Source organism: Silene latifolia, chromosome 7, assembly GCF_048544455.1.
Source record: "Silene latifolia isolate original U9 population chromosome 7, ASM4854445v1, whole genome shotgun sequence".
In the NCBI taxonomy this organism is placed as follows: Eukaryota; Viridiplantae; Streptophyta; class Magnoliopsida; order Caryophyllales; family Caryophyllaceae; genus Silene; species Silene latifolia.
In genome coordinates this window covers 65,736,004-65,749,495 of record NC_133532.1, presented here as the reverse complement: position 1 = coordinate 65,749,495, position 13,492 = coordinate 65,736,004, and the positions used below count along the sequence as shown (strand labels likewise).

General features: G+C 37.7%; 2 protein-coding genes across 4 annotated transcripts; one reads left to right on the top strand and one right to left on the bottom strand.

Annotated features, from left to right (window-relative positions):
- The first annotated feature begins 1,573 nt into the window (after positions 1-1,573).
- On the top strand, positions 1,574-6,773 carry LOC141592287 (vacuolar-sorting receptor 1-like). Of its 2 annotated transcripts, XR_012521101.1 has the most exons (12): positions 1,574-1,980; positions 2,092-2,784; positions 3,333-3,421; positions 3,526-3,595; positions 3,673-3,756; positions 4,551-4,627; positions 4,717-4,798; positions 4,964-5,046; positions 5,130-5,193; positions 5,267-5,395; positions 5,838-6,143; positions 6,688-6,773. XR_012521101.1 is itself a non-coding variant. In XM_074412890.1 (11 exons), exons 1-11 carry the CDS (start codon positions 1,662-1,664, stop codon positions 6,041-6,043), a joined length of 1,896 nt encoding a protein of 631 aa, XP_074268991.1. In that variant the 5' UTR covers positions 1,574-1,661; the 3' UTR covers positions 6,044-6,224. The 2 variants fall into 2 exon arrangements, 1 of the variants encoding a protein (XP_074268991.1); XM_074412890.1 differs by lacking the exon at positions 6,688-6,773 and having other exon boundaries at positions 5,838-6,224.
- LOC141592288 (protein FATTY ACID EXPORT 3, chloroplastic-like) lies at positions 6,280-11,943 on the bottom strand. 2 transcript variants are annotated; one of them, XM_074412891.1, is made up of 6 exons: positions 11,466-11,943; positions 10,479-10,869; positions 9,927-10,094; positions 9,203-9,249; positions 9,052-9,089; positions 6,280-6,807 (listed from the first exon to the last, which is right to left on the bottom strand). In XM_074412891.1, the coding sequence occupies exons 1-6, from the start codon at positions 11,679-11,681 to the stop codon at positions 6,723-6,725; spliced, it is 945 nt and encodes a 314-aa protein (XP_074268992.1). In that variant the 5' UTR covers positions 11,682-11,943; the 3' UTR covers positions 6,280-6,722. The 2 variants fall into 2 exon arrangements, with proteins under 2 accessions (XP_074268992.1, XP_074268994.1); XM_074412893.1 differs by lacking the exon at positions 6,280-6,807 and adding an exon at positions 7,356-7,635 and having other exon boundaries at positions 11,466-11,938.
- Positions 11,944-13,492: the final 1,549 nt, after the last annotated feature.

The window sequence follows — 13,492 nt, the reverse complement described above, 5'->3', positions numbered from 1 at the left end:
CTAAACTTAATTAAGCTATATCGAGCTAAATTGAATTGATTGTAGCTGTACCGAACTAAATTGAGTTAAATTGAACTAAATGTAGTTGGACAGAATAGCGGTGTTGTTAAACTCCCGATCCGGATCATAGGATCTTACGATTCTACGATCCAAAAAGTGGTGACCGATCCTAATCCTAGGCAGGATCTTAATGTTGTAGGATCTTACGATTCAACTTGTGTCAAACTTTTTTAAAGTAGAATCTTAACCCGATCCTACGATTATACGACCCGATTCTACAGTATTAACATTTCAATTTTTACAGTTACTAAAATTTTATATATGACTTTTAAGATAAAAATCTACTATAAACGAAAATAGTTAGTAGGCACATGCTAAGATAATAGTGTTTTGAGATTTAAGTACGAGATTTTAACATATTTTGATAACACAATTATGTATTTAATTAATTTGTAAAATCTTACGATTCTACGATCCGATCCTACCGACTCGATCCTAGGAAGCTCATCGATCCAAAATAGGATCCCGATCCTGACAACATTGTTGAATAGTATTTATTTTGATTGAGCCAAATTAGACTGTGCTTAATTGAGCTAAATTAAACTTAGCTTAATTTAAGTAAATTTAAATTTGCATTTAACTTAGCTAAACATAATTTAATTTGGAGTTAACTTAAACTTAAACATTACTTAAATTAAATTAAGATAACAAACATAATTAATTTAAGATGACTAGGCTTAGCTTAAAAATTTGCTTATAAGCTACATTTCAGGTTCGGGTCAATTCGAGTTCGGTTAACTATAGTTAGTTTAATTCGAATTTAGGTGAATTCGGTGATTTCACAATCGAGTCAAAATGTATTTCCCATACATTCTCATTCAATATTATATAAGTGAGATGCTTAGTTCATAAATTCATAATCAATCACCAATGGTAATTGGTTTTAAATTTAAAATTTGAATACAATATCTTATATATTTTTTTAGTAATTTAACTATCTGTGTATACTTTCGTATAATATTAAAGAATGACCTAAAAATAGACAAATTGGGCAAAGAGGTCAATCGGGTTAGGTCAATTTTGGGTCAGTTCATTTCGGGTCGGGTTAGTTCGGGTGTCGGGTCGGGTTCGAGTACGGATCAATTTTGTCAGGTCTATCCGTTATAACCCGATAAGAATTATTATCATTGACTTTTTTGACTCGATATGAACCGCTACATGATTTTTAGCCGAACTGACCCGATCTATAACAACAGTCAGCCGACCAAGTGTTGCACATTCCGACCCGATACCCGAGGTAAGTCATAACCCGAAATAATCCGACCAAACCCGATCTGACCCAATATTATTCACGACTCGAATCAATCCGACATCACAATAACCCGAACCTGAAATAACTCGACTCGAATCCGACTTGACCCACCCGATTGCCACCTCTAATAAAAGCCTGTGATTAGCATTGTAAAGGGTTTTGACTGGACAATAAGTTTTTGAAAAGAAAAAAAAAACGAAAAAAAAACCAACAAATGGCGGGTTTTTGGGAGTTAGATCCATAAAAACATAGTTAAAACAACCACCAAACGACAAAGTTGGGTTGGTTAATCAAGTTTTGAGAAATCGCAGATTTCCCCTTTGATCAATTATTCCGATGCACACAAATTATGTTTAAGAAAATGAAGGAAAAAGGAGACATATTTGTAAGGATATGTTTATTTATAATAATGATTATGATAAAGCCATGCATAGGGAGGTTTGTTGTAGAGAAAAATAGCTTAAGAGTGACATCTCCAAGCTCATTAAGAGGTATTTATGAATGTGCACTTGGTAATTTTGGAGTACCACAATATGGAGGAACAATGGGTGGAGTTGTCGTTTATCCTAGATCTAACCAAAAGGCTTGTGATCAATTTTCTGATGATCAACTTAGTTTTAGACCTAAACCTGGTGGATTGCCTGTATTCCTTCTTGTCGATCGCGGTGGTTAGTCTTCATCTTCTGAACTATTCTTAATCACTCATCTTATTGGTTTAATAACAAATATGTATCTATGTATGTTTGGATGATAGAATAATTTCTTTTTTTTTTTTTCAGAATGCTATTTCACCTTGAAAGGATGGAATGCGCAAAATGCTGGAGTAGGTGCAGTCCTTGTAGCAGATGATAGAATAGAGCCGTTGATTACGATGGACACTCCGGAAGAAGCAAGTTCTCAAGATGACTATGTCCAAAATATCACCATTCCCTCAGCTCTTATTAGCAAGTCTTTGGGAGATAAGCTCAAAAGATCTATATCAAGCGGGGAGATTGTGAACATCAACCTCGATTGGAGGGAGACGGTCCCACATCCTGATGATCGTGTTGAGTATGAGTTATGGACCAATAGCAACGATGAATGTGGGCCCAAGTGTGATGCCCAGATTGAATTCGTAAAGAACTTCAAAGGAGCCGCCCAGATACTTGAGAAGAAAGGCTACACACGATTCACGCCTCACTATATAACATGGTATTGCCCCGAAGCTTTTATCTTTAGCAAACAATGCAAATCACAGTGCATCAATCATGGAAGGTATTGTGCTCCGGACCCTGAGCATGATTTTAGTGTTGGTTATAATGGAAAGGATGTTGTGCTCCACAACCTTCGCCAAGCTTGCTTTTTTAAGGTGGCTAATCAAAGTGGTAAGCCTTGGATTTGGTGGGACTATGTTTCTGATTTCGCTATCCGCTGTCCTATGAAACAGAACAAGTACACGACGGACTGTGCTAATCAAGTTATTAAATCTCTTGGTATGTTCTCAAACTTAACTTTCATGCTATTGCCTATTTGTCTCAACTCCATGGCTCTGAATATAAACGAGATATAGCATATACCCTTATCTCTGCAATTAGTTAAAATTCCATTTTAGTTCGTCCTTTGCTCGACATTAAAACCTGTCATTCTGGTCGTGTACTAGTTGAGTTTGGTTATTGTGAATACGAGTACAGGTTCATCTCAAGTGTGTTCTTATCGAGCCATTTTGTGGTGTCGAAAATTGTGTGTCAGACTGCCAATAAAGTCTGTGTCGGTTTGAATCAGGATTTCAGGTCATGTTCAAGTTATTCTTCATGGGTTGTGTTGGTCGAATCAGTATTGTCAAGGTCTACTCCATGCGAATAGATTATGTTTCCTTTTAGCCGTGTCTAGGGTGGTGAAGAATGAATGTGGGACTTGTTAACCCACATGCATAACCAAACATAGTACTCCGTCTTAGGCAAATTATACAGTCTTAATTTATACTCCGTATATCATTTTGTTCGCTTCTAAGATCGATTTTTCCTTCATTTGATGGTTCAAGGTGTTGATCTCAAGAAAGTAGACGAATGCATTGGAGACCCTTCAGCAGATACTGACAACCCAGTCCTAAGGGCTGAACAGGAAGCCCAGGTACTAGGAAGTATAATTTTCCTTATCGTGTTGGTAATCTGTATGCATTAAAAATCGTGTTTTTGTGTCATTTCGAACTGGAACGCCTTTTGAATTTGTCGCAGATTGGTCATGGTTCTCGCGGAGATGTTACTATTTTGCCAACTCTTGTCGTAAATAACAGACAATATAGAGGTTTGAACTTAAGATCTGGTTTTATTCCTGGCTGAGTTTACCTCGATTCACTCACAGAATTCACTTAATATCTTCAGGTAAATTGGTGAAGAATGCAGTTCTCAGGGCCATATGTGCAGGTTTTGAAGAGACAACTGAACCATCACTGTGTTTAACCCCAGGTCAGCATTCACTTATCTTCCTATCTTGGAAGCCATTTTATCCCCAGTTCTCAGCTTACATAAACCTACCTCCCAGGATTTCACTCCCTTGACCATTCATTTCTAATACAGAGTAATATAAATAGAAATACTCCCTCCGTCCCATTCATTTGTTTACCTTTTTTATTCTTTGTGAAAGGTAAACAAATGACCGAGATGGAGGGAGTACAATATAAAATTTGTCCCATTCGATTTAACAAGCAAAGATATTTCATATAACTCCCTCGTTTCATTTGGATCGACTTGATTTTCTCTTTGATTTATTCAATTTGATTCAATACATCGTCTTCTTATGGGAAATAATTAATCCCAAGACTTCATGAGGCACTAGCCAAAACGCCTCAGAGTGCCTTAATGTCTCGTGTAGACAAGCCATACTAGGGGAGAATGGGAGATATTTTCAATTTGGTTCCCTTCTCTTTACGGTAGTTTTCCGTCTTTTACTTGTTAGCCCTCTTTAAAATCTAGAAGAGTCTGTTGTTTAACAAATAGTATTTTCAATTCACCAAAAAAAAAACAAATAGTATTTTCACAATACAAATTTGTGTGCCTTATGGCCGTGCCTTGCACCTCGTTGCCATGGGTTATAATCACCCTCACGCCTTGAAAACCCTAGCTTCCAACAACGGAGAGTTTTGGAAGGAAAATGGCATCACTCCATTCGCCTCCCCTTCACTCGTCTTTTATATCCAAACAAAAGGCAAAGGTTTGCTTTTTCCTGGACTATGATGTAGATGACTTATTATGGTGGACAGATATGGAAACCAATGAATGCCTTGAGGGAAATGGTGGATGCTGGGAGGATAAGGCTTCTAATCTGACAGCATGCAGGGTAAGTTGAATAAGACTGTGTCTGTCATGAATTCTAGAAAATCTTTGAGCTTCAGTGTATTGAATATTATGATGCTTTTGAATTGTTAGGATACTTTTCGAGGCCGAGTTTGTGAATGTCCTACAGTGCAAGGAGTTCAGTTTGTTGGTGATGGTTACCTTCATTGTGAAGGTAGATATTTACTAATTGGATGCAGTATGAGTTTATAGCATTTAAACTTGGATCTCAAAATGTCAAGCAGAAATGACATTGTGAACAAAAGTTGCTAAATTTGCACTTCAAACTTTGGAGATTGTTAACTTATTAATTCAGTTTTAATCTCTAATGTTTTGGTAGCATCTGGTCACTTGCGGTGTCGGATTAACAATGGAGGGTGTTGGAAGGATAACCGTGGTGGGAAGACATATACTGCTTGCTTGGTAAGATTCTACAATGCTTTGTGCTGAGATTTTTTATGTACAATGCAGTAATCATGCAAATGACAATGATATGGTATTTTTAGGATGAACACACAAAAGGCTGTAAATGTCCACCTGGATTCAGGGGTGATGGGAATCATTGTGAAGGTATGAGCTATCTTGTTACTGAATGATACAGACCAAATATAGTTTTGAAATAATGTTAGCTGTGTATGCGCAGATATTGACGAGTGCAACGAAGGAGTAGCCTGCCAATGCCCAGAATGTAGTTGTAAAAACACTTGGGGAAGCTATGAGTGTAGTTGCTCTGGGGGTTTGCTATACATGCATGAACATGACATCTGCATCAGTGAGTCTACTCTAACCACTCCTCAGTCCTCACCTCTTGTTATTTGATTTCCTTTTTCTCTCTAATTCCAACTTCCAGGGACTCGCTTTGTATAGTGGTGACTATTATCGTAGTAACAAAGCTTGAAATTATAAGATGAGTAGATTGGTTGTGGGGAAGGGTGGAAACTGGAACGAGTAGGTAATGGAGGAACTATTACCCGCGTATGGGCATAATGTTTTAACCTTTGATGATTTATTGCACTTGATGAGGTAACGCACCCTACAGTACCTCTGAAGCTGTTTCATGCTTCCGAAGCTGCTTTAGCTTTGACATAATTAAAGTTCATAAACTGGAAAGCTTTAATTAATTTGGTTTTCAGACAGTCCCCAAGTTTATAATCGAAAAGCTTAATTCAATTTGAAACTCAGTATCTATGTCCTTGATGACCTTAAATAAGCAGGTAAAGATGGTAGCAAAGGGGTAGGATGGGGGTTTGCTTGGGTGATTATTCTGGCATTCGCTGCAGCAGGAGTTGGCGGATACGCATTTTATAAATACAGGATACGAAGCTACATGGACTCGGAGATACGCGCAATCATGGCTCAATACATGCCTTTGGATAATCAAGTCGAGATCTCTTCCCATGTTCCTCAGAATCATCTCTAACCCAAACTACTTGCATTCATGTTGAGTTTAACTAAACTCAACAAGATGATTATCAGTTGATCAAATTTTGGACCCCGAGTTACATTCTTGTTACGATGAGGTATATCAAAATATATCTCTATCTAAGACACAATAGATTCAGATGCTACTTGGGCAATGTAAATCTACTACTTTTATTGATTGAGTTTTTCGGCTGATTAATAATTTTGCTTGTAGATAAATCAATAGGTTTCAAATTTATGTATGATGCTTTTGTGGCTCCCTTTACTCTCAGAAAAATTAAATAATAGTAACAATAGTACAAGTATTTCTGCCACATATCAATACAGCTAAATTCTATATAGAGGTGACAGAAATTGTAATTTTCATGCCACACGAGTCTCCCAAGGCGTCGAACATGGAGCAATCGGCTTATTACACTACAGAAATCTTTCAAATTGAAAATTTGATTCAAGTCAATACCTAAGAAACAGGCAAATAATAAAAACAACAAATAGTTGGCGTGAGAGACTTAGCTTGTATATTAGTCCAAACTTGTAAGTTGTAACAACTTCATCATTCACCTGGTGGTGCTGGAACACCTTGATATCTGCATCTATTTAGTTTTTTTTTTTTTTTTTTTTTTTTTTTTTTTTTTTTTCTAGGGGGCGTGATGAAACACATTCCTGCTGTGCTTCAGCTAGTTTTTCTCACCATCAACACTTGGTCGGCTCTGAGGACTGCCATAGATGATCCGATAAGCAAAGAAAGCTGCGACAGAACCACTGAGCACAGATGAAAGTGAAATATTAGAACCCAGGGGATATTAACCACGTATACTGTTCATGTACAAATTGATATGGTGTTCAAGTAGGACTGGAAAACTAGAAGCTCAAAAGCCAACACTTTGCTCGGCGGTTTTAAAATAAGAAGTTACAATCCATTAAATGATCAATAAAAATAAGTTGCCATAATGGTTGAATGAATTTTGAGTTATCATTCACCAGTTATCTTTTGGACTACAAAGCCTAGACACGCCAGCCCAAATAGCGTGTCTCCTTTCAAACCTCATGCCAGCCTATGTTACTCAGACTCGATTAGAAGTATCCGACACGGGTGCGTGTCCAAGTATCGGACTCGGCTATTTTTGTTTTGGTCTAAAACGAGGTGTCCAAGCGTCATACCCATGCCCGAGTGTCAAGTGTCGGACACGGGTACGCGAGGAAATTAGAAGAGTCGGAGTAACATAGGTGCCAGCCCAAACGCCGGCTTTATATCCAATCCATTTTTTTGCTACTGATTACTATTTTGTGTAACACTCAACATGCCAGTATGCCACATGAGCTGCCGGTTCACCAGTAGCGAATCTTGAAATATAACACAAGGGGGCCATGATTCGGACACTAAATTTTGTGTATGAATACTTGTAAAGTTGTCCTCAACCACCAAGCCAGGGAGGATAATTTATTGACTAAACTCTACATACGGACTTAAATAGTCAGTGTGGGCCACGCTTCCTCCGACATAACTAAGGTCTCCATTGCAGTTCACTAATAATCCCGCAATGCAAAGTAGGGGTCCTTATCCTTTGCCTAACTTACCACGTCCTGATCCTACATAGACATCAATTGGATGAATAAGTTTCAGTCCGATCCGAACTGCTATTTTTTAAAATTCTCCGAGCATTATTCTAAAAACATTCAGATAATAACCACATCATCATGGATTTAAAGCATAGAGCCAAATGGAAACTTGAAAGGTGACAAAATCAACACATATGTCAGCATGGTATTAAATAACAACAGCGGCACAAATAGGCGACCGAAATATGAAGGTTTTAAAGGTTCCCATGACCGTATGCTACTGCATTTTGAGGCAATATTATTTGCTTTTAGCTAGATTAGGCCGTGAAAACCAATACCGTATAACCAAAACCGAGATATAATATTACACAAGTGGAGGTGAGAAACCTTGAAAAAAAGAACTAGGTGATAATTCATTCACTAACCTATATATGGACTTAAATCACCAGCGGGAGAGGCGGCCCCTCCCGACATAACTAAGGTTCTTCACTACGGTTACTAACAATCCCGCAATGCAAAATGGCCGGTCTTATCCTTGTAGGCAAGGATAATAACCACACCATGGATTTAAAGAATAGAGCCAAAATACTACTCCCTCCAAGTCTATCATTTGGCTCCCTCTTCTTTTGGGCACAAGAATTAAGGAAATGAATTTGGACCACACAAAACACACTACCCCGCATGCAACTGCATTTGGACCACACAAAACACACCAAAAAGGAAAGAGGGAATAAAAGGTGACTTGAATGGAAAAGGAAAGAGAGAACAAATGATAGACTTGGAGGGAGCATTTTTTTTTTTTAAGTTTTTTGAACATTATTCTAAAAACATTGAGATATTAACCTTAACATGGATTTAAAGCATAAAGCCAAGTTAAAGTTTGAAAAGTGAAATATCAAGACACGTGTCAAAGTCACCCCATTTGGTTGGTGATACAAGAGCATGGATTTGAATATCAGCGACACGAATACGTGACCCAGTTATCAAGGTTTTCGAGGTTATCACCGCATTTTGAGGCGCTATTGGCTAAATTTAGCGAGATTAGGCCGTGAAAATCAATACCGTGTGACTGAAACCGAGATATAATACTATGTACACAAGCATCAGTGACAACCTTGCAAAAAGAACGAGGTGAGACGGGTTTCAAATAAGGTTGTAATTTTAGATTCAAAACAAACCAAACACACTTTCTTTTATTTTCTATATGAGTAAGATACGTTATATGCTGTTTCTTATCTCAAATGCCACGTACTGTCTGGCCCTCCAGATATCCTGCTCTGCAAGGTGCAACCCTCAAGGCACAATCTGTTATTGAGAGCTCCTTTCTCTGATTTTTTTTACCTCTAAAGCCACCTTTATTTGTTTTTTCTAAATGAATTGGTGGAGTATATGCACGTAATTCTACCAATGAAAGCAAACAGGGTAAAATAATTGCATGATCCAAACCTGAGGACTGCTTTAAGTAACCCAAAAAGCTTTAGACCCTGCAGGAAAAATATATGAAGTTAGGAGACTGCTTAAGTTATCAACATACACAGGAATACATATACATCAGCAATATCTGGAGGTTTGTCTCCAAAATAGAGGTGAACCTCACCTGAAACAACAACCCCATATCTCTTAGAAATAGAATTCCTGCAATTGCTGCATGACCAAGAAACAGTGTTATAGAAATTTAATCAGACATGTCAAAGCCCAAGGGCACGGCAACAAAAAAACATCCTAACAAAGCAGCTTAAGATTATGAAAGCCACTACCACACGAGGGCATATAAACGAATTAAGTTCAAATCAATGCCATAAAAGTATAAAACTAGATACTGTTCTTCTGAAATCAGAAACCTAAATACGGAACCCTTTTGACAAGACCAAGGGTAACCAAACGTTATCCTCATCACAACAATCATTTTCCTCAATTTGATAGATTACATATTCAATTGAGAAATATACAGCATGTCAAATAGGTCAAATAGGTTCTTCAGTTAGAGTAATATCAGGATAGGTTTAGGTCCAATTGCACCCCGCCAAGCTTACACAGCATAGATGGCACCCCACCAAGGTTTCTGGTTATGGTGAAGCCCAATCTAATCGTCCATGTCTGAAGAAGTGAGGGAGAGGAGATAAAAGGCAACATGATACTTAACAATGGAGCTGCTATCTCATAACTACTAGAATAATGTAGTTAGCTTGCTGAGGAATGGAGAAGAAAGTAAAAGAGAAGACAACTAAAGTAATATTATCAAGAAGTTGATATTATCCTGCATAAAACAAACTGGTTTACTAGTGAACGTTTCCTCTTAAACACACCCATAAAATACTAACCGGCCTGTCCTTTCAAGGTCATCTCAGTGGACTGCCCTTTCTTCCATGATTGTAGACTTGACATGCTCAAGGCCAACATAAGACCTCCAAGGATAACACCAAATCTAAGGGCAGAAATGCTTCCAGTTAGCATAAAGTTAAGGAAGCCACCTGCCGAAAGAATTGTCCCTGCAAAGGAACCAAAAAGATAAGAAAACCCAATTAAGGAAAATTAGGAACTACAAAGAATAACGCCACTCTACACTGAATCAAGATGTTTAAATAAATACAAGCAAGAAGCAGCAAACAATGACTTTCACAAATCCATAAACTTCACCCTCACAATGGCTAGAAGATATCAACTAGCTAGCTGGTTAAGTCATGAGTTTTGGTATGCATGACTAAGGTTCAAAACCCATCAGTGTCAGTATTGTCCTCATCAGTGCGAAAATCGCCCTTGTATATCAAAATCAACCTTGAGCCTTAGATTAAAAATAAATAAATGATATCTGAACACCAAAAGAGTGCACATTTGAAATAATGTCTGCATCAAATTTCACTGAAAATGCTTACCATAAGGTATTCCAACATAAAAATCACAGACTTTGGAGACGTCATTTAGATCTTCGGCAGAAGCAAATGTATCCACCACATCCTTCACAGGCTCAGGGAAGTTCTCTGCTGCCACAGTGAGATACTGCCTGCTATCTTCACCCAGCTCCTGTGCCATAACAGACAGATCATGTCTTGCCTGATCAGCTTGAATCTTCAACGTCTCAGCTGTTTCCTTTAATACCACAACTGCTTTCTTGGAGTATTCATCATATGATTCTTGTGATACACTCTGTAACTTTAAGGCCTGCTCTTTAAAAGATGCTAAAACCTGCTTCCAAGCTTCCTGTGATGCTTTACCATCTTGATCAACATCGTCCTTCTCCAACTCAACCTCTTCTTCTGAGGGGTTCTGAATCGTAAATAAAAGTTAAAGGAGTCAAGTGATGTAACATAAAGGTGGCGAGTTAAGAAAAGCAAGATACTAAAGGAAGAGAAACATATGCATAAATGGCATTCACTAGACAGTTACCATGTCTTAATGATCAAAGGAGCATAATCCCTTAACTATGGCAATTCATCCATTTTGCATACTAACAACAACATCATCTATGATTTGGGGTCGACTAACATAAATCATCATTTAAAACCGCTTGTGCATTTTGCATACCAATAAACAGTAACAAAATCATAGCCCAAAATGATGATTTACACATGGATGATATCTGCTACTGCTGCTGCTTCTTGAACATAATGCAAACAAGGGGGTAAAGTAGGTATGATTAGGGTTGGGAAACGGGTAATTTGGGTGGGAAATGAGTAATGAGTCAACGTAGTTAGAAATAAAGTCAACGTAGTGTCCAACATAATGTAGGTGAATTCCAGGTGGGATCAATTTGCCGAATAGTTGGACCTCGAAAAGGGTTCCGTAACCCTGTGAATTCTGGTGATTAAAACAAATGTTAATGAGTAACAATAGAAAGAAGAAAGAATGATAAAGTAACTGACAGAGTCATCCTGAGAAGCGGCAAATGAAAGCACAGGACGAAGACGAAGATTGTTGCAGAAGCCAAGTCCAGCAATAGTGTTGAGCTTTGGTGGCAACGGCGAAATTCCAGAGACTAGAAATGTTGTTTTCCCAGGAGAAACGGAAGGTCGGAGTCGGAGGCGGAGGTTGTTCAATGGGAATTTGAAATTTGGGGAATGTAAACACTGAACCGTCATTTTCAATATTATTATTATTATTATTAAGCTGAATTAAGTTTGATACATTAATTTGAAATGAGGAGCAAGTAAAATAAGAAACCTAAGTTGAAGGATGAAGAAAGGAACCAGTGCACTACCAAGGGACCCTCTGAATCCCTTCGCTTTTTGGTCTTTTGCTCACCTAAGTCGGCTGCTCTTTCAGGTTTCGTACTTTGTCACCCTCAATCTTGGGGAAGGAATCAATTCACTCTCCTTTTTTTCTTCTTGGGTTTTTCGATGTGGTACCCTATATTTTTAAGAATTACTCCTACTTTGCCCCTATGTTTTTTCGAACTATGTGATACTCCTGCATTTTTGAAAACATCAGTGTTACCCTTAAAGTTAGTAAAATATTCCTAAAATACCCAAACTAAAATTACGTTTTTAATCAGTTCAATTTTGTAATGAAAATATATTTACGATTGAGTAAACCAGGTTTATGTTAATGGCATGACAAATCATTGTCGAAAAATCAATCAAAAATGTATAAACTAAGCATTTAAAAGAGGCGAATTAGAGATGTTTGGGTATTTTAAGATGTTTACATTAAGTTTATGCGTATCCCTGATAATTTTAAAAAGCGAGGGGTACCACGTAGAATTCGACAAAGTACAAGGGCACCACATAGAAAAACCATTTCTTATTTTTCTTTTCTTTTTTTAAAAAATACTAAAAATATCATTAAGTTGGAATTTGGGCGAACCGAATAAATTTGTTGTTCGGTGAACCAAACCATTTTTTAAACACGCCTAACGGCATTTACAATAACAATAATGGATATTAAAAACAACGTAAACAATAAAAAACAATTGTGACAAGCAGTATAGCTTTCCTTTTTAAAACAAGAGGAAGAAATGTTTGTTTACATACATTTAGCCTCCATGGCTAATCTATAGGCCAAAATATCTATAGTCCTAAAGATAAACTTAATGATAATACAATGGAAAGATTTTACAATTTCATAGATTATATATAGGATTAAGTATCTTTGAACTCGAAATGACCCCAAGGATTTGCGAGATCGGTATGCAATTTGAAGAAACGGAATGCATAAGACCATTATCTTTAGCCCACTTGATAGCTTGAAGAATTCTCAGTGCTTCGGCTACTGCTAGAATAATAGAACAATCTAGTGATGAACTGCAAATGGTGAGAGAGCCGGCTGTCAGCAACGTGTTGGTGAAGTACGGTAGAATGGGCATGAGAATCATCACCCATGACATCAACGAGACTAGCGACTTCCTTTGACCAATCGGAACACTTGAGTTGTCGAACGACTAGAAGAAGATGCACTTACGCCATGAGCGCGTAGAAATGAGTGATGAAAATTAAGACCATAAAGTCTTTCGCCTATGGAGAGATATAACCTACATCTTGGTGATCTAGCAAGACAATAAACGATGGGACAGACCAAGAAATCCAACTAGTTGATAAACGTGGATAAAGAGTTCTCCTTAACCAATCTCTTCCACAGACACCCTAGAAAGCCAAACTGCGGAGTAACCAACACAACTCGAATCCACAATCACCTTCATCGTCACACAAAAGCCAATACCACTAACATACATGAGATTGTAACACCCATGAGGTTATGAGGTTAAGTTGTCCCACATCGGGAAAAATAAGAGGCTTATGATATGTTTATAAAGGATTTCAGCCACCACTTAGTAACAAGGCCTTGTGCTTTTGGGCTTAAGTGAGGACAAATAATAGGTCCAAAAGTACACATTCCATCTTATTGGGTTGTGTAAAGACGGTAGTGGGTCGGTTAGCATATACCACATCGAATC

Coding starts and splice junctions, on each gene's coding strand:
- LOC141592287 (XM_074412890.1), top strand. CDS start 1,662: ATGTTTAAGAAAATGAAGGAAAAAGGAGACATATTTGTAAGGATATGT. Junction 2,785..3,332: donor TCAAGTTATTAAATCTCTTG/GTATGTTCTCAA, acceptor TGATGGTTCAAG/GTGTTGATCTCAAGAAAGTA. Junction 4,628..4,716: donor CTAATCTGACAGCATGCAGG/GTAAGTTGAATA, acceptor TTGAATTGTTAG/GATACTTTTCGAGGCCGAGT.
- LOC141592288 (XM_074412891.1), bottom strand. CDS start 11,681: ATGACGGTTCAGTGTTTACATTCCCCAAATTTCAAATTCCCATTGAAC. Junction 10,095..10,478: donor TTATGTTGGAATACCTTATG/GTAAGCATTTTC, acceptor GTTCCTTTGCAG/GGACAATTCTTTCGGCAGGT. Junction 9,090..9,202: donor ATATGGGGTTGTTGTTTCAG/GTGAGGTTCACC, acceptor TTTTTCCTGCAG/GGTCTAAAGCTTTTTGGGTT.